This window comes from Vidua macroura, chromosome 2, assembly GCF_024509145.1.
Source record: "Vidua macroura isolate BioBank_ID:100142 chromosome 2, ASM2450914v1, whole genome shotgun sequence".
Classification (NCBI taxonomy): domain Eukaryota; kingdom Metazoa; phylum Chordata; class Aves; order Passeriformes; family Viduidae; genus Vidua; species Vidua macroura.
Genome location: NC_071572.1, coordinates 98,664,464 through 98,688,645, shown reverse-complemented (window position 1 = coordinate 98,688,645; position 24,182 = coordinate 98,664,464). Strand labels below are relative to the sequence as shown.

The 24,182-nt window shown below is 40.0% G+C and overlaps 1 protein-coding gene across 4 annotated transcripts in view; it reads left to right on the top strand.

The window, feature by feature from the left end:
• The first annotated feature begins 4,546 nt into the window (after positions 1-4,546).
• Positions 4,547-24,182, top strand: part of RNASEH2B (ribonuclease H2 subunit B) — a 43,416-nt gene continuing 23,780 nt past the window's right edge. For 3 of the 4 annotated variants that reach the window (XM_053971224.1, XM_053971221.1, XM_053971223.1), the window contains exons 1-5: positions 4,547-4,698; positions 15,634-15,705; positions 18,610-18,717; positions 20,992-21,068; positions 23,640-23,760. In XM_053971224.1, coding sequence (XP_053827199.1) covers positions 4,617-4,698; positions 15,634-15,705; positions 18,610-18,717; positions 20,992-21,068; positions 23,640-23,760 — 460 coding nt within the window. In that variant the 5' untranslated portion in view covers positions 4,547-4,616. The remainder of the gene's footprint in view (positions 4,699-15,633; positions 15,706-18,609; positions 18,718-20,991; positions 21,069-23,639; positions 23,761-24,182) is intronic. The other variant, XM_053971222.1, reaches the window with a different exon arrangement.

Here is a 24,182-nt window from a genome sequence, read left to right as displayed (position 1 = left end):
CAAGACTATAAAAGTACTTTTGGCTAATAATAATAACAACAACAACAACTATAATACCAGCAAAAATAACAATAATAATGCCATCACACAGCACTTATAAGTTTCACTGTAACATTCAATCTCAAGTGTTAGCTTCTTTCTTACCAACCTGGACATTTTGTTTCATAGCTTTTATTCATGCTCTGCTTTTCAAGTGAACATTTGCTTTCTCAGAGTGTCCTAATGGGGCTGAGAAATTTGTTGAAATACACAGTAAAGGAAGGCAGGGTTAATGTGGCTGCTATAATGCTTTTGATGCAACAAATTTTAATCTGAAAATATTAGTAAAGTCATATATGTATGGCTTTAAAAAAAAAAACCAACATGTATCAGGGGCTTTGTAGGCTTTTTTATTTTTGGTTGGTTTTTGGAGTTTTTTTGGGTGCGGTCTTTTTTTTGGTTTTGCTGTTGGTTGGTTGGCTTTGGGGCAGGGGGGGTTGTTTTTGGTTTGGCCTTTTTGTGTGTGTGTGTGTTTTGGAGTTTTTTAGCAGTGTCTGAGTCATAATGAGGATATTTTGCAGTAACTTACTGCTGTGGATAAATGTATCACACACTTTAAACAAGTGTTGCTACTGTTCATTTCAAGCCAGCTCACAATCTGTATACTCATTCAACTTTTTTCTCTAAACAGTGTACATCATTCTGAGCAGCTTCTATAAACCGACCAAGGTCTGCTTGCTATAGCAACACACCTCCAATAAGTGAATTTTCTGGCTGATTAAACAGAGGAACGATAACATTGCTTAGATCTAGCACACTTGTGTCAATAAATATCTGTCTGTATTAACCCCACAATAAGGTTATATAAGGTTATAAAATATATTCTTAGGGTGCGATGGATGCACCAAAAACAGGGGGAAAGGGATAATGATAACAATGACCACAACTGTATGTAAACAGGGGCCTCTCCCAGTACAGATGAAAAAAAAAATATAGTGGAGAAAAGTTCTCGCCTTGCATCTGAGGTTTCTTCAATTTGGATATTTATCTCTAGATAGGTGGGCTAACGCTAACATAAACTTATGAAGTAGTCCAGATGGATGCTAGTCTGTTTCTGTCCATTTCATAGAAAAAGACACCATATAATCAGATTGAAACTACACATTTACAGTATGAAGTTAGGAGATATGAATCCCATGGTTTCTGTGGGTGTGCCATTTTCCCATCTAATTCAGCTTTCTTCCTTATATATAAATATATAGGTGACCCTTAAATGTGCAGAGCAATGGATTTAAAGCCATGCATGTAAATGCTTGAGCCACTGAAGCATAAAGTAGATAAACTTAGCCCATATTTGTTGAAACAGTGTAAAATGAAATATAATTATGTGGAAATGATTTTGTCTTTTAAACAACAACCTCTTCTTAACAATGAATCACACTTCTTTCTATACAGTCTTTTGTTTCTTGCTCTGAGCAAAACTCAAAACTGCCTTCACTTAAAACTAATGTAGGGTAGAAGGAAGGAGTAAATTCTGCAGCTGAAGGTGGACAAGAGGTAGCATTTCTTTGGCACCAAAAGTAAGTAATTTTCGTTTGGAAAAAGGGATGCTTGCATTTGCACAGATATTTGCATTATAAGAAGCAGCCCTAGCAGAAATGAATGAACAGACAGCACGTAGGTGAAGTCTGAATGCAAATCAAATGGCTCTGAAATGTGGAAAACAATTGTCCTCAGATTGGGTTAGAGTTAGTCCCATATTGGATGCATTTAACTTTCTGGATTTAATGAGTCATATGGACCCAAATGAGAATACCCATGTGCATGAAATTAAGATTTAAGTATTTAAAATGATATCACCACAGCAGTTCAGATCAGTCTAGTGTTTTAAACATCAGCATTTTCTTTCAGGGAGACACCACTACAGTTTAAAAGTGTTGGCAAGCCTGAAGGTAAAGTATTTAATTCTTAAGCAAATAAGATTTTAGTATCATCAGCTCTTGACAGAAATCCCTAATTAGTTTATCTTTTGCTTATAATGATATAGTATATCCTCTGTTTATAAAGGGGAACGGTATATATCAAGTGTGGATGAGTAACAGCAGAAAGTTTTAAATATTTAGTACATATAAATTACTACATAATTTTTATTCCAAAACTGATGTCATTCTAGAGCCTTGTCCAGACCTATTTGAGAATTTCCGTTTGGGGCATTTCAAAGTACCTGAGAAAAACATTTCTATCTGAAAGTTCCTGGAAAAGGACATTATAGATCCCAGGGCCAATATACATGTAGACATTGTGGGAGATGCTCATAAATCAAAAGAAATGAATGGCTGAAATGTCCATTCAGCTCAGTTGATGGTAGGAGTACTCAGCACCTCTGAAAATTAGTTTGCTTAACAGGTGCCTAAATAAGGATGGATTGGTGCTTTGAAAAATGTGAGCTTAATAAGTCACTTTTGTAAACATACAGCAACGTTTGCTACAATATTTCCATCACACACTACAGTCAGGGAGGAAATAGGAGGTCTAGAACAACTGCAGCTTATGCTTCTAGACTTGATCCTGACACACGCTGCATCTGGAGGCTGGCAGACTTGGATTCCTGGCTTTTCCAGAGCTTTGTTAAGCTCAGTGGTGTACAACATGCTATGAGTCGCCATATTCAGGACTAGAAGCCAAATCTTATGGAGAACCCTTTTTTCTACATGGAAGGCTTTCCTTCTAGGAAGTTTTCAAACACAGCAATCAGCTCTGTTCTGCTCTTCCAGCAGTTTTGTACAGATTACAGTGGAACTGGTGAGCTTCTTTCTCTCTTTGCTAACACAAGTAGCAAGGAGAGTTTTACAACACCCATCAGTGAGTGTTGCAATCCAGGCATACGCCACGGCAAACTGCAATCACTCTGAGAGCAAGTGATTTCTCTGGGGACTTCAAAACACATGGTGCAGTGCGGTCTTTGGCACTTAAATCTTGCCTTACTTCAATGAGTGGAAAAAAAGTCAGAAAAATTAAAATAAAACAAGTTTAGATTAATGTAATCTCAGTGATGAAGGTATATGCTCAAACTTCAGGAAATTATTTTTTTCAGCCTTACATCAACTCAGCTGTTTTGCATATGCTGGCCTTGGTTAGTTCTGCTCTATTTTGGGGAATAGATGTTAATATGTTTTTAATATTTGTTTCATACCTCTGAGATTTACAATTGAAATGTATACTTTAATACTTTTGATAACATAATATTTATTCCTAAATCTCTGGGAAGATGGCCATCAATCCGGTCTTGTGCGGGTAAAGCCAAGTTTATGTACATGTATGTACATGTGCAAGAAAATATGCATTTTGTGTTGTGGCTATGGCTTCTCAGTGTGATCTGGAGGTAAAGAACCTATTTACCAGGATCATGTTGTACACATGACCCACACAGCTGGGTAGGATGACAACTATGAGAGAACTGTGGCTCTGCCCTCGACCAGCCTTGTAGGACTGAGGTTCCATTGAATGGCCAAGGCTGGCAGGCACCTCTGGAGAGGGTCTAGTCCAGCACCCTTCTCAGGACTATAGCTACAGTGGCTGCTCAGAGCAACATTCAGCCTGGTTTTTTATACTCCCCTGATAGACATGTCACAGTCATTCATGACAACTTGCTCCACTAAAGACACATTTTCTTATGTTTAAAAGGAATTTCCTTCAGTCTGCACCGTTTGCGTCAAGCCCTACCACACTGTTGGAAAGAACTAACTACAGTACTGACGCGTCATGAGATAGAACAAGGTGTGACTGCAGAAGGGGGACATGCACAGGTAGGGCAGCACTTTTCCTGGAGAAACACCCTTGTTCCAGGTCCTGGAGATGAGCATAACACAGTACAGTTTAAGCACGGGAATGATGAAGCCAGGAGGCAGGCATGGACTGTAGACAGGGATCAAGACCACCCAAGCCGGCCAGAGCCCTCTGACCCATTTCCAGAAAGATCGGACTGCACTTGGTAACTAATTTACACGGAAAGTGAGAAGCCTGTCTTCAGGGTGGAGAAAACCTATCCATAAAAAGGTGCTCCTCCCAAGCCTGGGCAGCGACCCCTAGGACCGTAAGCTGGATCAATGCTGGAATCAGGACTGGTGATCTCTTTTCCTCTCTCTCTTTCTCTCTGCCCCTCTTTAACTCATCTCTTCCTTTCTTTCTTCCCTTTCAACCTACCCCTACATCCAAAACCCACTCCCGTGCTCTTACCCAGTAGGTCAGGGACTAACAAAACAACTTCCACGCCAAGCGTGCAATTCACTAATAAAACTTTCTGATTGTTTGCGGACCCTGTGACTTGTGTCGCTCCTTTGGACCACGAGCCTTTAGAAACCTCGGGGGCTCCCTTCCCCTTGCGGATGGGACGTCCCGCGGCGGGGGGGAGAGGAGAAGCTTTGCCGCCGGCGCTTCCTCCCGCCACCGTCACCTCGCCCGCTCCCTGCTGGTGCCGGGAAGGGAAAGGGGAAGAGGCGGAGCGGCGGCGCAGCCCGACTCATGGCCGCGCCCCGCCGCCGCCCGCCCCTTCCCGGCCCGGCCCGCCCGGCCCGCCATGTTGCGGCGGCGGCGGGAACGGGAGCGCCGGGATTGCGGGATCGCGGGGCGCTCGGAGCATGCGGGGCGCTCGGAGCGGGCAGGGCGCGGAGCGGCGTCCCGCGGGCGCTCACCCCGCGCAGTGGGTGCTCATTGCCCCAGGTAACCCGGCGGGGCCGCTCCGCGGAGGGGCGGCTCTGCCGCAGCGCCGAGCTCTCCCGCCCCGCCGGCCGACTCGGGCAGGAGGCGGGCGATCGTCCCCGGGGCCTGGGGCGGGTGCCGGGGCTGCTGCGGGCGGCCGGGCCCCGCCCGGGTGTGCTAAGGCCGCTTTGAGACACGGCCTCTACACGAGGCCCCGCACGGTACCCGCCCTCCCCTCTCCAAGGGACCCCGTTTCCCTCGCTGGATCAGTGCATTTAATTTATGTCTGTCATTAGGGTTTTGCCAAGGGCTCTTGCCGCCGATGTCCCTGATGGGGTCTCGCTGTCCCTTCCCCGGAGCTGGCGGCCCGCCTTGCCTCCATCCCTTCAGTCCCTTCCTGCAGTTTTTGAAGGAAACGGTTCAGTGCCCTAAGCCACAGCTGTCAAACAGACTTCAGTCCTAAGCCAGAGTGCGATCTCCTCAGCTCCTGAATGTGAAGCAGGAGAGCTCCACATGGCAGCTCTGCAGGTGCAATATCCGCTGTGTTGTGGAGGCTTACTCTCTCCCGTGCTGCCCTGAATCAGTGGGAGGATGCCTCTGCTCCTTACATGTATTTCTGCCTAGTATCAGGTGAAAACAAACAGACCACAAAATGTTTAGCTGTTAAAGAGTAAAAACAGGATGTGAGTGAAACAGGATGTGTTCAAATGCCAAGACATTAAGAGGAAGGAGACAGAACTGTCTTTTTCTAGTTTGGTTTTTAAGGAAATGTAACCTCCATGATTATCTGTTGGCCAGCTTTGTACTGTGGCTATTTCCTAACTCGTCCATAACTGGAGAGTGTTAATAACCAAAAGTGATTAAAAGGATGAGTTTTTCGGAGTAATTTTGTGAACTTTGGGTGTGATGATGTGAGAAATGCTGTAAATGGCATCACTGAAGCAAAGGTACAGAAAGAGCTTTGTTCAGCAAAGGTTGAAAATAAGGCAGGAGCTCAAACTTGAGACATGTGCCCACAAGAAACCAGGCTTCTCTAGGTACATGGGAAACAGAAAAAAATGTTATGATTTCACTGATTCCTCTCTTCCTCTAGTTTTAACTTTTCGGTTCCACCTTTTGGTATCTGATGTGCCTGATGCCTAAGAAAGGAATTTATAAAGTGAGGAATTCCTTTTTTTTTAATATTGACTCTATGAAGACTAGGATTTAAAGCTGAATCTCGTATCAGATGACTGGCTATGCCAACAGATGTCCATACTGTGCAAATATTTACAAATATGCTTAGCTTATGCATAAGTAGTCAGTTCTGTGCAGTAAGTTAAATTCTTCAGTAAGTGTTTGCAGGATTGGAGCCAGAGCTTGTAACTTTCATGAAGCCAGACAGTTTGTATTACCAATTATGCCAGCACAGCTCTGACAAAATTTATATAGTACTCCAGACCTGTAAGAAAGTTTATTAAGCCGTAGTTGAACTTCAAAGCACATAGTGATTTTCAAAAAAAAATCTGTGGCTGATAAATTCAGAACTCCACAGCTGATGAGAGCCAGCCAAACAAAACATTTCATGATTTTAGTTTTGTTTTAACATTATTTTCAGAAAAGCTTTTTTAAGTTAACATGTTACCGCTTTTCAGAATTTTGCATTTCATAACTGCTCTGTTGAATGAATCTCAGAAATTTTTCATTGGCTGTGTAGCAGAATGTGTAGTAGGAAGATCTGATTACATTCAGGAATGAAGATGGTTGCAGTTGGATTTAGAACAAAAATGTCCTTTGATGGTAAAATTCTGTTCATATGACAATCTATCTTCATAATACCTGTATGGCATTATGATACATACATACCTAAAACCAACTGATGCAGATAAGTACAGGATCTGTTTCTGGGTGTGAGTTCAATGCCATTTGTTCCTGAGTCTATGAAAAAAAGCTTGTCTGCTTTAATATTGAAGGTTATGAAATTACTACTGATTTCCTTGTTTAAGTACACATTGATATACTGTTATATTGCATGCACAGTGAATTGCTGCTCTGCCATTCAGAGCATGTGTGATGACTGACAGGACAAATTTCAGTTTCATTTTTGATTTTGTAGTTTTTATATTGGTTTCAGTGTTCTGGAAACAGCTCAGAAACAAGGAATCTCTTCTGTCAGGTAGAACTGAGCATGTTCTTTGTTGAAGTCATGATTCTGGCTAGAGGAATGCAGTCAGAGTGAGTTTTTTACCAATGGTGTGAACTGTTTTTAGAGGGACAGACTGTCACTTTCTGTAGCAAATTAATTCTGATTAATTCAGTCATATTTCCAGAACTGTAAAAGTTTGGTAATTAGTGGTCCTCTCATGCCTGCACATCACAGGACAGAGCTACAAACCGTATGCTCAGCAGTTACTTTCATGGTTTGTAGAGGTGGGTGAAGGTGGGGAGGGGAAGCAGGGTTGACTGAGCCAGTCTTTGTCCTCACCAGCTCTTCTGCCACACCAAGACGCTTGGGCTGTTTGGCATGGGAGCGTGGCACAAAGGGGAGTCCAAGTAGGAAGGGAAAAGCCTCAGTCATATCTGATATGACTGCTAAGTCTGCTCTTCTGGGCAGAGAAGAGATTGCAAATTCTGAGATTCTGAGATTGCAAATTTACCTTTGGAGATGATAGCCTGCCCTTGGTCTGGTGAGAGGTCTTGTGCTAGTGTTTCTACTGATACTTGCTTTTTTTCCATGAAGACAGGGCAATTTGACATGCAAATACAATCATATTTTTGTTTTGTTTTTGGAAGTGCAATGGTTCCTTGGTTAGAGATTGAACCACCAAGGACAGGACAAAGAGGGAAGCCAGAAGTGGTGGGAGAGGAGTTAGGAAGTGCTGCTCAGCCAGGGTGAGAAGAGGGTGGTAACCATGTTAATCACTCCAGAAAGGCTGGAAGCCGCTGATGGACATTGTGCAGCCTTTTTGGGGATGTGTAGTGAAAGGTTGAGAAATGGATGTGAGTGGCCAGGAGAGAAAACAGTGACAAACAGGAAGAGGGTAGATGGAAGGATTGGTTGTTGTGGAGGAAGGTGAAAGGACAGAAAACCTGGTTGCGTTGGTAGTGGTAGAGCTGTGCATGCTGGCCTTGAAATAGAGTCAGCTCTTCGGGCTGTTTCTGCAGTTGCAGATTAACTGTGCAGTGGATATACAGGCACCAGATTTAGCCTGGGGCAGGCTCGGCTCAGAACTAGCAGTTTATTAGTTCAAGTGCTGTGCCATGTTAACACATCTCTGCTGTTTCCAGAACCAGCTTTGCAGTGCAGCTGCTTTCAGATGGTGTCTGAACTAATAAGTCCTGATAGACCAAGCTGGCTCTGTATAGACCCACTTGGGTGTTTCTGTGCTGTGCTCTGTGTTCCAGGGGATTTTATTAGCTTGGCTGGAAATCTGGACCTGAGCTTGCTTTGTGCAGAGTAGTTGACGTCGATGGTTAAGAAGACCTCCCGAATCTGGAGCTCTGGAGGAATCATGGTACAGAGACACCAAAGTGCTAACGGGTCTTGAAGGACCACACAGGCTTTGCTGGTGGATGGCTGAGTTTCCAGATAGTGCTTTCCTGCATTTCTAGTGGGAGCTGGGTAATCATTACCCTTGTATCCAAACTCTTTACCTGTGAGAATGTAGAAATGCCTGTACTGTCTTTCTGTTGTTGGTCTAGCTACTGAACAGGTACAAGAGAAAAATAGTAGCTCTTGAGGATTAAACCTGGCTCTCTCACAGTTACAAAGTTACTAATGATGCACTTTAATAGAGCAAAGTCTGTCTGTATTTACTGAGTAGCCATGTGCCTTAAAAAAAATACTGCTTCTTTTTAATGTGAATGTAGGAAATTTCTACCTGCCTTTTGAGCTGGGCCTGTGGAACTACATTTTTTTATATGTTCTCTGAAAATCATAAGAGCTAGAAGTTATTTTCCAGACTGAGAATATTGCTGAGACCCAGCAGTATTTTAGGGCTATCTAAATCTAAAGGCAGAGCTTTGGAAAACTCTCAAATACTGTGGTAAAGTCACTGTGTCTGACATAGATGTGATCTGAGCTCTGTAGAACAAATAAACATTCTTACGCAATGGCTTCAAACTGGTCTTACCAAAATCACACTAGCTGCTTAGTAGGATTGGTGTGAAGGACAGTCTCTTTTTCAGTATTCCTCAAGGATAGGTGTTATGTCAGAACTGAAACTATTTATATCCTTCACTAGTTTTAGCAAAGAGGTCAGGAATTGAAGACAGTTTTTTAAGTGTGATGTTCCACTCTACATCTAAAGTTAAGACTGATGTATTTAATATGTTCTGTCTTTGTCTGTATTGGGAAAATAAAGAGGGGTTAGCTGCATGCTGAAAATTATTCTCAGCCTTTATTTTTCTGAGCTAGACAAGTTTAGCTGAGCACATTTTTTCAGTCTGCTGGTTTTTTTAAACAGTAAATTGATTAGCTCTTTTATTGTTTTATGGGAACTGCCATATGAATAGAACTGGAAGGGTTGCAATGGGGGAAGGAAATTTAACAATCCTATTATTTTTAGGAATTACTTATTCAAAAATAAAAGGAGCAGTTTCACATTATACTTGGCAAATTGTTTGAACAAATCTCATATATGCCAAAAGTCAAATGGAGGCAGAAATAAATGGACTGTGATGCCAAACCGTGGGGCATCAGCACACATTAAATTAATCCTCCATCCTTTCAGTTGAGACTAAGGAACTTTTGTCTCCATGCAGTAACTGAGGAAGTATTTGACTTGAAAATTTTGGGTCATAGTGAGAGAAGGTGTCACAGCAAAAGAAGCTGTGGAATACTTAATTTGTGAAAATGCTTTGCTTTAAAAACAGAAGTAGACAGGTTTTGCATTAATTTTTTTTCCATCCTTGCTCTTTGATATAGGCTTTCACTTAGCATTTTTAAAAAAAATTATGTTTATCTGCTGCAAAATGGATCGCACTGCTGGGCTGTTAGGGTGCTTGAATCAAAGCCTGTAATGAATGTCAAAATTAAGCAGAATAATTGAACACTAATACTTTCCAGAATAATCTAGGTAAAGGACTTGGAAATAATGTTTGTAATAAACAAATATGTATTTTTTTTAACAGCTGAGTCAAAACATCAGAAAACCTATATAAAATAATTGCACATGTTTATATACCTTTTTAACAAGGTGAATGTGAATATGCTTATTTTAGAAATTAGCACTCTGTGGACATATTTTACTAAACCTCCCCCTAAACTGGCATTTGCATCTCCTGAACAAAGCCTTTTGCCTGCAGGTAATTTGCACTCTTTCTTACATGTCATCTCCTAAAAGGCATACTGAGCTCTGCTGTGAATAAAGCAGATATAACTGGCAAGCTAAGGAGCCAGAAGGAAGCATAGCAAATAAAATAACTGAAAAGAGATGTTTTAATGTGTAACACCATCTCCCACTTCTGCTTTCTGCCATCTGGCTTGGAAGAAACCAACTTATGCCAACTTAGGCCTCTCTGCATATGGGAATAGGGCTGATTCAGCCAGTAATACAGCTGCACCAGTGCTGACCCTATAAATATTGAGAAGGAAAGTCTGTAGTTTTTATCCTTTCAAGTGATAACCAGTTCTTGAACTTCTCAAGACTGACCTCCCCTTTATTCAGCTGAAACTCTGCATATTCTGCCAAGCATCTCAACTTCAGTAATGGATGAATTAGTAGTGTCCATTGCTACTAGTGAGTCCATGAACATGTTTTTTTTCTGGCTAAGAAGTGAATTGTGCCAGCATAAGGGGAAGCCAAAAGATGCTCTCAGGCTTTAGTCTTAAGATTTAGCTGTATTGCCTAGCTGTGTCCTGGAGCAAAAGACCATTCAAATTGTCAAGTAGCATTTCTTTCTGAAGTTGTGGTCAAGTTAGAAAACAGTGCCATTTTTAGATACTGTGTTTTATTGTAGAATATTCTAAATTATGTCACATTGAACATTGTTTCGTTAGGGCACCAAATAATAAATGCCATTACCAAACTGATTATTAGTCTGTCTTTTACAAAAGGCCTGGCAGAAGTCCCCTTACTGAAGTACTATGTACAGTCATAGAAGGAGTAAGGTGGTGAGGTAACATCAAGTTTACATAACCGCATAACAATTAAGATTATTTCCAAAAATCAAGTGTGGGCAAGTACAAACCCATACCCTCTATGTAAGCACCTACAAAATATTGGCTGTTTGCAGAGGTGAATCGAGCTGTGTTCTGTTCAATGCTCCCCTGAGTATTGTGAGCCCAGGAAGCAACAATGTCGACCTGTGTCTCATCTCCTGCTTTCTCAACTCTGTAAATTCACGTATGATCTGGTTTTCTAAGTCATGTGCACTGGTCCAAGACACCTGTGTCACATATGGAGTAGGATATATTCTATACCATCTGCTGCTGCCATGGGTTCTGTCTCTTGTTCCAGTGAGCTTACTGATAGGATTGAAAGTTACTTCTTCATTGATTACTTCTCAGCTGGATGAGTGAACTGAGCTGACTTGCTGTGGGAGTGGGACCATGAGCTTGCTAGTTTTGGTGGAAAAAAGCAGCAGAGGTACAAAACAAGAAGGGAGCAGGGTTGGGAACCTCAGGACTGCACTTTTCTATGGACTGTTATCTTTGGTCGTTTGAAGCCATTTATGAAACTGTATGCTCAGTCTGTGCATACCTGAATTAATTTATTATGCTTGCAGTTAATTGCCTTGTAACTTAGAAAAATTATCAAAAATGTGGGTGATACAAAGTACTGGATTTATTAATTATTTTTCACTAGGCTTTTTTCAGGGCATGCTGCACAACAAAAGACATGGACAGTGAATTAAAGCCATTTTCTTGAGGGTGGAGATTCTGAAAAGAACACAAATAAAGTGTTTAATAAATCGAACCTATCTGTACCCTTAGGCTGCTTAGTTTAAAGTCTTCCATAAAATGTCTATTTAATGGGCTCCATCATAATGTCTTCATCTGACACACCTTTCATGCACAGTTAGAAGTTAAGAAGGGAATGGAAAAGACTTGTGTAGGTGACGTATCATTTAATATCTGTTTTTAAATGAAATCTTAACTTTATATTTCCAGACTTAAATAGTCCTTTTTCTTTGCAGGGTGGTGGTGGTTGGGAAATTTGTGCTCTCAGAGGGCTTTTTCCTCTTACGCATTTGACAGATATTTACAGCCTTTTTGCTTGCTTGGCTGGCAGCTTTTTGCATGGGAACTCCATATAACTTGATATTAGTCTGTTATATATTGTATTCTATAAGCATTTAAAAAAAAAAAGAAGGTGAATAGACTTTGCATCATCCATAACAGTTGCACAGCTCCTAGTGGGAGTTTTACGTTGTTTTTCAATTTATTTATTTTGCTGTACCAGGTAACGCTTTTTTGTTTTAACGACCAGATTCATTACTACCTCATATCTATCCATTGTAGAAGAAATTATTGTCAGAAATCCTTTGGTTCATTTTCACTTTGTTTTGTTTATTTTATAATTTGCCTGGTTGTATGTCTGACCTCCATGAAACACCATAATCTTTTCTCCTTTTCTTCAGCTGCCTCCTGGAAGTGTCTGCCTTCTGTCTTCCCAGGCAGTTGATAGAGTGGCTTGCTGGCTGAGATACCTCCTTGAGACAGGGTTAATTGAGCCCCTCTGTACCCTTCTATCAGTTTTTTACATCATTATAATGTATGTCCTAGGAGAAAATCATGCTGTAATGACACATTACTTGTCAGCTGACCTGACTGTGGGCCATTGTTGGTAGAAAGTGTACTGTTCAAAAAGCTCTCACCTATCTCTCCCCAAGTATTCTTGGGGGAAAAAGTTCCTCAGGGCTGAGCTATGGGAACTGTTATAATAAGCATAGTGGCAATCATCTAATGCTTTCCTTTAGAATTTAACAAAACAGCTCTTCCTGTAATGTTACTTTTTACTGTTTATTTTCTTTAGGGTGATTTCTTATCTGGAGGTGAACCTTAAAATTGAAAAAAAAAAATTCCTAACACAGATTAACTCTCAGTTTTGCTAGAAAACGGCTACAGTACTGCTTTTTAAGAAGTCCATGTTTACTTAGCTATAAGAGATCCTTGCTGAAATAGAAGGACTGATAAATGTAATGGCATTAAAGAAATCCAGTTACCTTTCCTGGCTAAAGTCCAGAGCACAAATAAGTTAGGTTTGGACACCTAACATCAAAAATCCCTTGCTCAGCATTTTCCTAGTCATGAGGTATTTAAATTCAGATAAATAGGGCCTTCTTTGCCCTTAAGGCCATATTAATACTGCATCCAGTTTTCCAAGCAGGCATTCTCCCAATTGCCTCTTTTTTTTGTCTGCCAACTTGACATATAGTAAGCCAATCTGTAACAAAAATATACTTCAGATGCCCCTGGAAATGGAGTGGAATACTGCCTACATTTTGAGGAAATTGAATGTTAAAGAAACCGCTTTTGCCTTTGCCTGGTCCTTCCCTTCTCCTTGTGTGTGTACATGTCCCTTCAGGCAAACTATTTTCCATGGCAGCCATGTGGAGAGTGTGACACACACTCTGATCCCATTGCCATGAGATGCTGGGACAGAAGCCTGCAACTTGGACTGTTTGTTGGGGTTTGATCCCTGCTGCCCTCTGTGCTGTGCTGAGCCCCTTGGAGCCCAAGGAGCACCAAAGATCCCCTTTGGACAGAGCTGTGCTGCTCTTCACCACGTGGGGAAGAGCTCCTGGCAGGGCCAGAGGGACAGAGTAGAGGGTGCTGAACCTGGGATAGCATGGGGTGGGCCTGGATGAAGGAGTGTGGTTATCTGGTTGGGAAGATAGAGGATTGATGAGGAAGAGAAGGGAGACTGTATTCCTTGGGTTTGTTACACCTAGTGCTCCCTACCTATGGGTGTCCCCCAGGCTTAGCAGAGATGGATAAATTCAGTGTGTTACTAGCAGGTTAGGAAGAGATCATCTCAACCCAGTAAAGATGCAAATGTCATTAAAAGCAGCAAAAAATTAGGAAGGATTGACGACTTAATTGTTGACAAGATGCAACTTCAGGCTCAGCTGGGCTCATTCCCAGTGTTCATCAATCTGTGCATGAAGAAAGCAGAACAAGTGAGCACTGAAAGTTCCTTTGGGGTTTTTTTGTTTTGCTTTTTGTTTTAATTTTGAAGCTCACATTTACTGTGTATATTTTAATATGTTCATGTGAAACACATCAAAGTAAACACGTGCAGTGTGTTTCTTTCACTATCATTAATCACTTCAGTGTTTTAAAAAGTAACAAAAAATACACTAATGTTAAACTGTGGTCAAGAATTGAAATATACACAGCTCTAGAAACTGGAAAGTCGCCTTTGCCAGGGCAAATGTAGCTTGACAACCATATGTTTATGTATCAGCATGTGAAGCAAGTCTGGTTAGCAAATACGGACTTTTTCCATTAAAAGCCCTCAGCTTATATTGAAACTTTTTGAAGCATTTTTTCAAGCCACCTGAACACTCAGTTGTGTATTGAAGGGAAGAAAATGACTTTCAATTCTCTGAACAACTCTGAGAATTATTACCCTCCAACACTTTTATCACTGAACACAGTTGTTTTTTGTGTCCTGCTTAATGTCTTTATCTGGGCAACTTCTGTTGGTGGCACAACTGAATAACAAGGAGTGGATATGAAGGTAGGAGTTATTTGGGCCTCTTTCTTTTTTGCCCATGAGGTGTTAGTGAAGAGTCAAGTGTGAGAAGTCCACTTGTCCTTTTCAGATATGTTGGGGCTTTCAGGCAGGGTGGAGGACAGCTACTTTCAGTTGTTCCTACTTCCCTGTTTGCCAAAGAATTGTGCCAGCTCCCTCCTCCCAAACCTGCTGGGCACTTCTGTTCCTTTGAATAATGATGCAGTCTGCCTCTACTGCTCTTCTCTGCTTTTCTCAGCAGCACTGTAACACAAACATCAGCCTGATCTCTGTTAGTCCATTCTCTGGGGTCTGGATACTCATTATATATGTGAAATGTTTTAGTAATTTTCCTTGCTCTGATGAATGCCTGTATGAAAGGAATTGAGGCAGAACTGGCAGTTTGCAGGCTAAGAAAGATGATGCTGTCATGGTGCTCTTTACTGAGATGTGGGAAGTTGTTTTCATAAATATAAGTTAGACTTCCCCTACAAAGAGAACTTGGCTAGAATAGAATTAACTGGGGATGCTTATAGTACGTTTTTTTGTACTTGAGTCAGCATCCTTGTGGTAGCTGTTTCGTTCTTTTTTCAGTTTCACAGAAAAAAATATGCTTTTGTGGCTCTGCTTTTTATCTTCTGTTTGTTCAAAGATACAGGGGAGAAAATAACTGTAAGGTGCTTCAGCCAGAGGTACTGCATTCTCTGAGCTTCTTTTTCTTGTGGGGGAAATGAAATGCAGTCTTTATAGTTCAAGTTTATACATAACAGATAAATAAGTGTGCATGTTTTTCACAGATATAACAACTAGAATAGGCTAATTCCTGCATAATCTGACTTTGTGAAAGCTTTAAAGGATAGTTTCTTCCTGTGTGTATTTTACCTTTTGGACTTCCTTAATGTCCACGTTGTGCTTGGCCTAACTAACCAAAGCATTCTCTTTGTCTTTGTGACTAATCAGGGCAGCATATCAGTTCATCTTACTTAACTGAGATGTCAAATTTAGGAGCTCTCTTGCCTGAAGGCTCTCTAGGGGGAAGTGGTTTTCAAAATCTAAATCATCCCCAGGTGCATATCTTTCCTGTGACAGATAGAGAGTGCCAGGAAGTCTGGAATCATAATTTAAGTGCCTTGATCAGGTAGGATGGATTTGGGCTGAGGCATACAATTTTTAGGCAGATGTGTGTGTGTGTTTTCAAAAAGTGTCAATCCAATTAATTCTGAATGTCTTGGTGAAGCAGATGTGAAATACTTCACAATTTACAAGTTCATAACTTTTTCCTCTCCCCCTACAGAGGCTGCTCTTGACCCCCCTAAGACACCTGACAGCGAACCCTTGTTTACAAAACTGCGCAACCCAAGCACAGGCAAGTTCTGGAACTGTGACATGAGCCTGTTAAAATTCTGGTTGATTTTCTCCACCACCAAAAGATTCATATTTCACAAAGCTGAAATAATGATGATAGGTACAAGTCTTAAGTGCCAAAGATACTGCTGGTTATGCCAGGTGGTTAATGCTGTGCAAACATTTAGGATTTCTTTCATAATTTTAATTGGTTGAACTGTTTATTCATCGGAAATATTGGCAGAACAAAAAAGGGGTGTAATTTAAGTTCTGTTTTTAAGTGCATTAGTTTTGGGGAGCTTAGAGTGTTGGGTGTTGAGTCCAAGCTTTTTTTTTTTAAATCCAGATTTAGGCTTCTTAGCATTCATCTTATGCTATAAAATAAACAGAGTTAGAAGAAGTGATTCAGTTGTACTTACCAAGCATTGTGGATCTTTTCATGTTTAAATCTAATTTTCTTTTCGTGGCCCAGGTCATGGTGTCTCTTTTCCCCTTAACAGAGGATGAGGCACTTTGAATTCAAAATACATGAGAAAGACCAGCAAATGCAGGCAATACAATGACACCACCATCCCACCATTACTTTCTTCTGGTCATATTCTGCTTTTTGTCAAGGATTTGTAATTATTCTATGATTAATTAATAATTGGAGTGTGTGATATTGCAACAGAACCTTGCAGTAAGGCTTTTGTTAGGGTTAACATTCTGTTTGAAAAATGTTTTTCATGCTGGATTTTTTCCTTTGCCTGAGCTTGTTTCTTTTCTGTAGATTGAAGTTTTATGGTTTTGGTCTGAAACTGACTGCTTGTATTTATATGTATTTACATATATATGTGTAACTGAGTCTTCAAATGCATTTTAGTGTCACAGTATTGGAACCATATTTGTTCTTGAAAGAGGAAAATTGTCAAAAATAATAATACAGAATGTAAAATCACTTACTTATCATGATACCTGTTTCTTGATTGCTCAGATTTACAGTGGGAATATAAAGCCACATCTATTTTCCACCTGTGTTATTATTTCCTGCTGTAGCATACTGCCTTTCTAGTTTGTTATGTTTTTAAAAGCATATATGTTAATTTGTTTTTCTCTGTGTAAAAAGAGATCTGTTTACCTTGTAGAATCTTGGGAAAGTTTTCTGGGGAAAACCTAAAGTGCAATGATCGCCTGGGTGTGTTCCTTTGGAATTTACAGGACCTTATTTATAGGCCTGCATAGACTTTCAGTTATGTAGCCTGTTATAAATACAAAGTCTGAAAATGGAAGAACTGAGAACACACTATTAATGTATTTTCCTTACCTTTGGGTCTAACAGATGAATTGTTGATGCCAGATACTGTATAAGTAGGCACTGAAGGACTCAGCACACTATAGAATTCATGCTAACTTTATTAAATAAAAGCATGCTTCATCCTTTATATAGACAGGTAAAAAGAACAAAATTTCTATTCCTTACAAAGACTATAAAGTAAGATCAGACTGCAATTCGGAAGTACCACAAGAACCATCAGTGAAGTGAGCAAAGCTGTCCAGGTTCTCTCTCCATCCCCTGCAGTTCCTGTCTAACGGTACTGTAGGGAACCTGTGGTGACTGTCCTTTTAGCATAATGACATAAATTAAGGAGCTCTACTTAGGTAATAAGAAGGATCCTTTTCCCAAGATTTCGTAGCTCACCACTGGGTTTGGCTAGCACACTCACTGGTAGGAATCTTAAGTTGTTCAGTCAGCACTTCTGTGAGTAGTTTGATATGGGGCTGATCAAACTGTGGTGTAGACCCTTGTTGAGGGTGCACATGGTAATGATTGAAACGTCTGCTCCCCCTTATGACTACTCATTGCTCCCCTCCTCCCCTACCCAAAAGAAAAATTATCAGAGTACTGAAATTATATCCTTAAGTGAGGTTAAACATCTGGTCAGCCTTTTGGATAAGGGGGAAAAAAATGCATTATCAGTCATTTTTGGGAATTCATGTGTCTGCCCATTTTTGCTGACCTCCCTCCGCACCTGGGGGTGTCTGCAGACTGAGAAGAGCGGTGCTGATGTCAGCTTTCAGGGCGTACACTGAGGCTTCTCTGAGCCAGCCCATCATCTGCAAGTCACTGCACCTTTGCAATTTATGTGCTCTGAGCAGTATAGCCCTGCTGTAGTTGTTCTTGTTTCTTGAAGATGGATTGATAACTAAGATAGAAGCAGTCCAGCCAACAGACTCAGCTGACCACATTTCTGTGGCCCCTTCTGTAGTTGTGGCAACTTCCCATTTCAGATCTGGAAAATGCCAGTCCTGTTTGCGGTGTGTTTGTCACTCTTTCATTGTAACTCAAAACTAATGTAAAATGGTAGAGCTGTGTTAAAATATAAAACTTTTATTTTCCTTTGCCAACTATTAAGGTTCTGATGAGCACTTCAAACCAACTTCTTCTAGCTTCCTCATTTACTTATATGTCTACCCATACAGAGTCATCACAATCCATTTTGGTGCACAAAAAAAAAAAAGAATATTTCAAATTGTCCATGAAAGGTTTGAGACTTTTGTTCCCCTAACCCAGAGTCTGATATCCTCAAGACAAACACCATGGAAGGAGAGGGAATTCTCTTGTTTTTCACCTTCCCTCTTCACTGCAGAAAAAAGCTGATTTCTTGAGTGATTTTGATTTGGGTTTGGATCAAAGGCTTTGTGTTGCAAGATGAACTATTCACACATCTTATTTATTGATTCAAATTCAGTTTCGTTTATAGAGCTGGTAAATGAACATCTGTATATAATAGTGTTTTTTGTCTGAGCTCTCTTTGTAGTGAGTTTATATAGACTGTGTGTATGTTTGTGTGTCTGTATGTATATAAGGCACATTCTTCAAACATATTGGCTATTCTTTTGATTTTTCTGAAAGCTTACAAACACAAACCAGATTTCTTTTCAACAGGGGAAGCAACCCTTTACTTATTCAATAGTGGTGCACAGCAGCTGTTTGAAGTAAAAGCTTTTCACGAGGAACGTCGTTCCTGGTTTATAGGTCAGACTGTTCAACAGGGTGAGTTGGATAATGTGTCTTTCCCCCATCTTTAGCTAATGTTTGTGGACTGACCTTCTCTCTTTCTTCTAGTAAATTTACAGGTGTTTTTCCTAGTTGTTTGAGACATGCTGCATCCTATCCCCACCTTCTGATAGACTCACTTGCCATATGGATTTAACCAGGGCTGGGGGCTTTGTCATTTCTCTTTAAAAGGTTGCCTTTGGCAGCCTCAATTAGACAGATGTTCATTTGTCATCTCTTGAAGGGGAAAGGAGGGGTAAGTAATTCAATTGTGTTTAAACTGAAGTGCCATAAAATAGTTAGCTTTACTTGTCAATCACACCAGCAAGTCCTCTGTGTAAGTTAATATGTATTATCCTATGGGAAAGAAAAGAAAGGGCTGGAAGGCCAAGTGAAGTGGTGTGTTAGAGCTCTAAGCACTGGAATGTATGGTCTTGTGTTCTTTAAATTGCCTTTGTAGTCCCAAGCCTAAGTGCTAGGTTCTCAGGAGAGGTCTGAGACTGCTATTTCAGTGTCCTCTCTGAAGGCAGCTGGTCTGTACTATCCTGGACATTCTCTGATCCTGCTCACCTTTCTGAAATGAGGAGGAAGTTTGTGTAACTTGCTTCTGATGGTTTTTACAATCCATTTTCAGTAAGGATGTTATTGTAGCAGTGTTTCTCTGCCAGCATGTCCACAGACCAGCATTTCCATAAGTATTAATTCAGAAGATTAAGGTATATTTGTTTTATTTCTTTCCATTAGACAAAAGTCCATTTATAGTAATAAATAAAAGCAACCCTTCCAGACATATGCCTTCTTTAACGGTAATATCCCAAAGTGTGTGCTAACTTTTAAACATCCTCTGCAGGCACATAAAGCAATGCAAGCAGTATGTCTCTGAGCTTTTCCTTGCTGTCTTGGGGGTGAGCCAACAGACTGGATCTGCTCCTTGCTCCCAATTATGTCCACATTGTATTCTCTCTCTCCCTTTCTAACCTTTATTTTGGCCCTTGGGAAACAGTTGCCTTAAGAAATCATGCCCTCAGTTTTCTTTTAAAAATACTGTGGAAAAACTGTTCCTGAATGTTAGGGCTGCTGTATCTCTGAAATGGTCAGGAGAAGAACACCACAAAAAAAAAAAAAAATCCGTGTGTTTGCAGTTAAAACAAATTATCTGGTTATCTGCAGAGAAGTGCAGAGGTCTTTATACACCTCTAGTGAATCTGAATCTTTAGAACAAACAAAAATAACTCTTCCTGGAGGTTGGGTGGAAAGCATTTAAATGGAAGCTTTGAGAAAGTGGCTAGTGGGTCTTTTTCCTCCCAATTTCAGTATCAGAACTTTGGTGTTTGTAAGTAGTCCTGATGCTTGCTTTGCCTCACACTGAGCATCATATTGGTAATACGCATGGTAGATTGGATATCAGCTTTGCCCAAAACACATTTTTCCCACATGATCTTTTGTTAGTTTTAGGGTCACCATAATAGGATTTATTTTTCTTTAATTATCTTAATCATGTGCTTAAAAAAAAAAAAAAAAAACACAAAAAACACATTTATTTGCTTTTGGTTTACTAATTACTGTCAAATTGTCATCAATTATTTGGTGTCATTAGTGAGTTTCCTTGATGTTACATTGTTTCCAATCATCTGCAGTTGTACAAAAGGCCTGACTAAGCCATTGTCCTGAACTGAACTCCAGATGGGCAGAGGTGTCTGTTTCAATGGGAGATCAAGTTCTTCCTTTGTGTGTAACCTAGAATGCAACACACTGGGCCATATTTTCTGATCTAGGTTTATTTTGTTCCATTAGGAGTCTGCAACAGATTCTCCCTTTACAAATGAAGGCAGCTCTCACTTAACTAACCCTTGAAATTCTTTCTTGTCCTGCCTGTCTCTTCTGCCATCACAGTGTTACCTTGCCCAGTGTTAGAGGTGGAGTATTGCTGAATATCTCTAGTATACCAATCCAATTTCTGTTGGCCCCCAAATCTGCCAATAGAGGGCAGCTTCAATTTTGCTGGTTTTAGTACAGTCCAGAAAAAAGGCAAAACTCAGAGTACATAAAGCAGAAGTCCTGAAGTGGAGTTTGTGCTTTGGTTCAGCAGGGTAGACAATTGAGTTATTTCTGTATTTTTAATATAAAATTACAAATACAATTTTTCTGTTTGTTTTATTAAAATATTGGGATGCTTGCTAAAAAAAAAAAAATTCACACTCCTAAAAAATTCCTGAAGTCCCAAAAAGTCAATATATTGTAGAAACTTACTTCTACATGTCTGTCACCTAGATGGGCGCCTGCTCTTTGTTACACCAATGGACCCCTTATTTCTGATACTTTACTACCTCATAAAGGCAGACAAAGAGGTAAGCCTGCTTTATTTTTTTATCTGGAATTCTCAGGAGAAAACATTATTTCTGACTTCAGTTCCACAGAAGTTATGTTAATTTTACAAAGAGTGGCTTCCATAATAATGGAAATTTAATTTGCTTTTAAAGCAGAATTATCTTAATACCAAGAAGTATTTTTGTTTCCATCAAGTTTTTTGGTTGGTAAATTATGTTACAAGAGTCAGCTTTCAATCTCAACAAACACTAATCACCTTCTTTTTTAAGAGAGGAGAATCTCTTTTGTCTTTGTGTGAGAGCCTGTTCCAGAACTGTTGAATTTAAAATGCTGACATGTTATCAGATCAAAACCTTTCTGAGTTTTTGTTCAGAGCCCTTTCTGAGGCATCAGTAAAATGGTTATTTTGGGAAAGAAGGGGAAAAGAAAGAAAAACTTGGATGCTATGGAGGAGGAAGGAGGAACATTTCTATGGCAGTTTGAACTTGAAAGGAAACAGCAACATTTGTAGAGATGCCATATCATAGAACAGCAATGGGATGATTGAGTATCCAAATGTTGGGTAATTAAAAAATGGCTTAATTGATTTATCATGGGTGTAGCAAAACCTCACTTAAATTTCTGAAATACATTAAAAGTCATAGGCAAATTTTCTGATTTTTTTTAATAAGCAGCCTGTGAAAAAAGGGGCACAAAATAAAATCAAAGTGTTGATTTTTTTTTTTTTGTTCTTGTTTTTCTGCTTTCTTATTTTGTTTTGTGGAGACAATGGACTCTATGCATCCTAAGAGATTTTGCTGTAAAAAAATTTCTACAAGGTTCCTTGCTATTTTCTGCTTTATATTGCAAGTGGAGAATGCAGGAGAACAAATTATTTATGGTGAAGACATAAAGTCTTCCTATACCTTTGTAATAGTAACTTACTGTTCTGTCATGATTTTTTAATTTTTTAAGGTATAGGGTGTGCAGATGTATTCTGTATTTTGGTGGTCAGGCTGGTCCATCAGAAGAGGTCATTCCACAAGTAGTTCAGCTTGTTCCCTGGGCACTGCGCTCTGAATTCATCATTGAAAGCTTTATACCAAACTTAAATTAGGGAAGTAGTAAATTTCCTCTCTTTTTATGGAGTGGTGTAGACATAGCCTGAGTAAAGGACAGCTACTGCTGCTTTTTCTGTGCATGGGAAGAGTCCTGTGCTGCCCTTCACTTTTTCCGTACATTGTTTTCTAGATTTTCTGGTTTTCTAGGCCAGGCATGATGCCAGATAAATGTGTAGAGCTGTTGTGGGTCCTAAAAAATGGCAAATGCTTTCCTGCAGCACCTTGCCTATGTTAGTGTATTCTATAGTCTTGTGGCAAGGTTAGCCTGAATGCAGCACAGTCACTTCCAGCTTGAGCTAATGGATGTCACTGGATATGATAGAATCATCCTTTGCACTGTCCTTTGATTCTGATAGTTGGATGCAGGATTGCTTGGTGTGTCTCTGAGCAGAGCCATCTCCTATATAGCACCTTTCTTGGCTTAGGCTCTGTGCCCATGCATGATGTAAATGCAGCTGTCTTGTTTTGGGACACAAGCAGGTAAGTTATCTACAAGAAAGAGCTTCTTGCAGTTTTATTTTTGTGTCTCTTAACTTCTTTTTGGCACGGTTATTGTGCCTTTTCCCTTTTAAGGAGAAGAAACCCTCTAAATACTTTCTTAGTTCTGCTTTTTGTGTGTTTGTTTGGGACTTTTTTTCTTGTTTTTGTTGTGATTTAACAATAGATGGTTACTTTTATTAAGCCTCTGAGTGTCTAGCAAGAGAATTAATTAATAATGAAAGCAGTGTACTCCAAGTAGGTTTTTCATGCTGACCAGTATAATGAGTTCAGCCTTGGCTGCAGAGACCATGCACTCTCTGAGCATGAGAAGTTCACAGAGTCTTTGTACTGATGCACTAAAGGATCTTTCCAAAGGGAAGGTTGCCAGTTGTGCCAAACCATGCTGAATGATTATGCATTGTTTGGCAATGGCAAAATTTGTTTGATGGTTCTGTCATCTGTGGGGCTATTTAAGTTGTGCCAAAATCACTTTATATCCCTACTCTGGCCAAACTGGAATTGACTTTGCAGAGGTGAAAGGTTAATACTGTGTTCCAGAAGCTGCCCTGCTCCTTTGAGATTTATCTTTGTGGAAGGAAAAGCAAAATTTGAATGGAAGTTATGACACTGGGTTTAATCCAACAGGTTTTGGTCTAAAACATTATTGGCACACACTGACTACTGTGTCTTATGTCATCTTCCAAAAAATTCTGCTGTACTTCACATTAGTTTCTCCCTGTGTTGTTTTAAATTTGACCTTTTAAGAGCAGTGTTTGAGGAGTTCAGCATTTTGCAGGTATTTACTGGTCTGAAATAAATATTTATAGCTTGCTTTGTAATCAGTTTCTGAATGTGTCATGTGTTACCATTCAAAATACGATCTTCTTTAAATCCTTTATTTTAAAACTATGACCATTGCATGCATATATATTTATATACATATGTGTAGTGTGTATATATGTGTCTTAACATTTTAGTAATGCTTTTGTAATCCCTTTGATGTATTTTCAGCAGCAAGGAAAGTTCCAGCCACTTGATCAAGTTGTGCTAGACTCAGAATACCCTAGCTGCCCATTGCTGCTGAAGTGTGCAGATGTTAAACAGTACATACAGCACATAACAGAAGAAAAAGGTGAAAAAAAGGGGTGGGGGGGAGGGAGGACAAAAAAAGTACTCAATTTGTTAGTGTCACCTCATTACAAGATATATTTAAATATTGTTTTTTGCTTTACCAAACAACCAAAGTGCTGGACACAGCTGTACTTCAAAAACAGAAGCTTAGTCTTAGAGCTTGTCATTGCAGTCTTGTGAATAGAAATACGTGGATCTCAGATTATCTGCTGCAACTCTGAAAATCTCATGCAGTCTTGTTGCTAGGTGTCATACAAATGATAAACCAGTCAGAGCTGGCTTCTTGACATTATTGTATATGTTGTGAAGTCTCTTCAACTTGGATCAGAATTTTACATCTCTCTAAATTCTTTATTTAGTGTAGGATGGTCTGGTGTGGAAGTGCTCCATTTTACTTTTTTTCATCCTTTGTCACAAAGCATT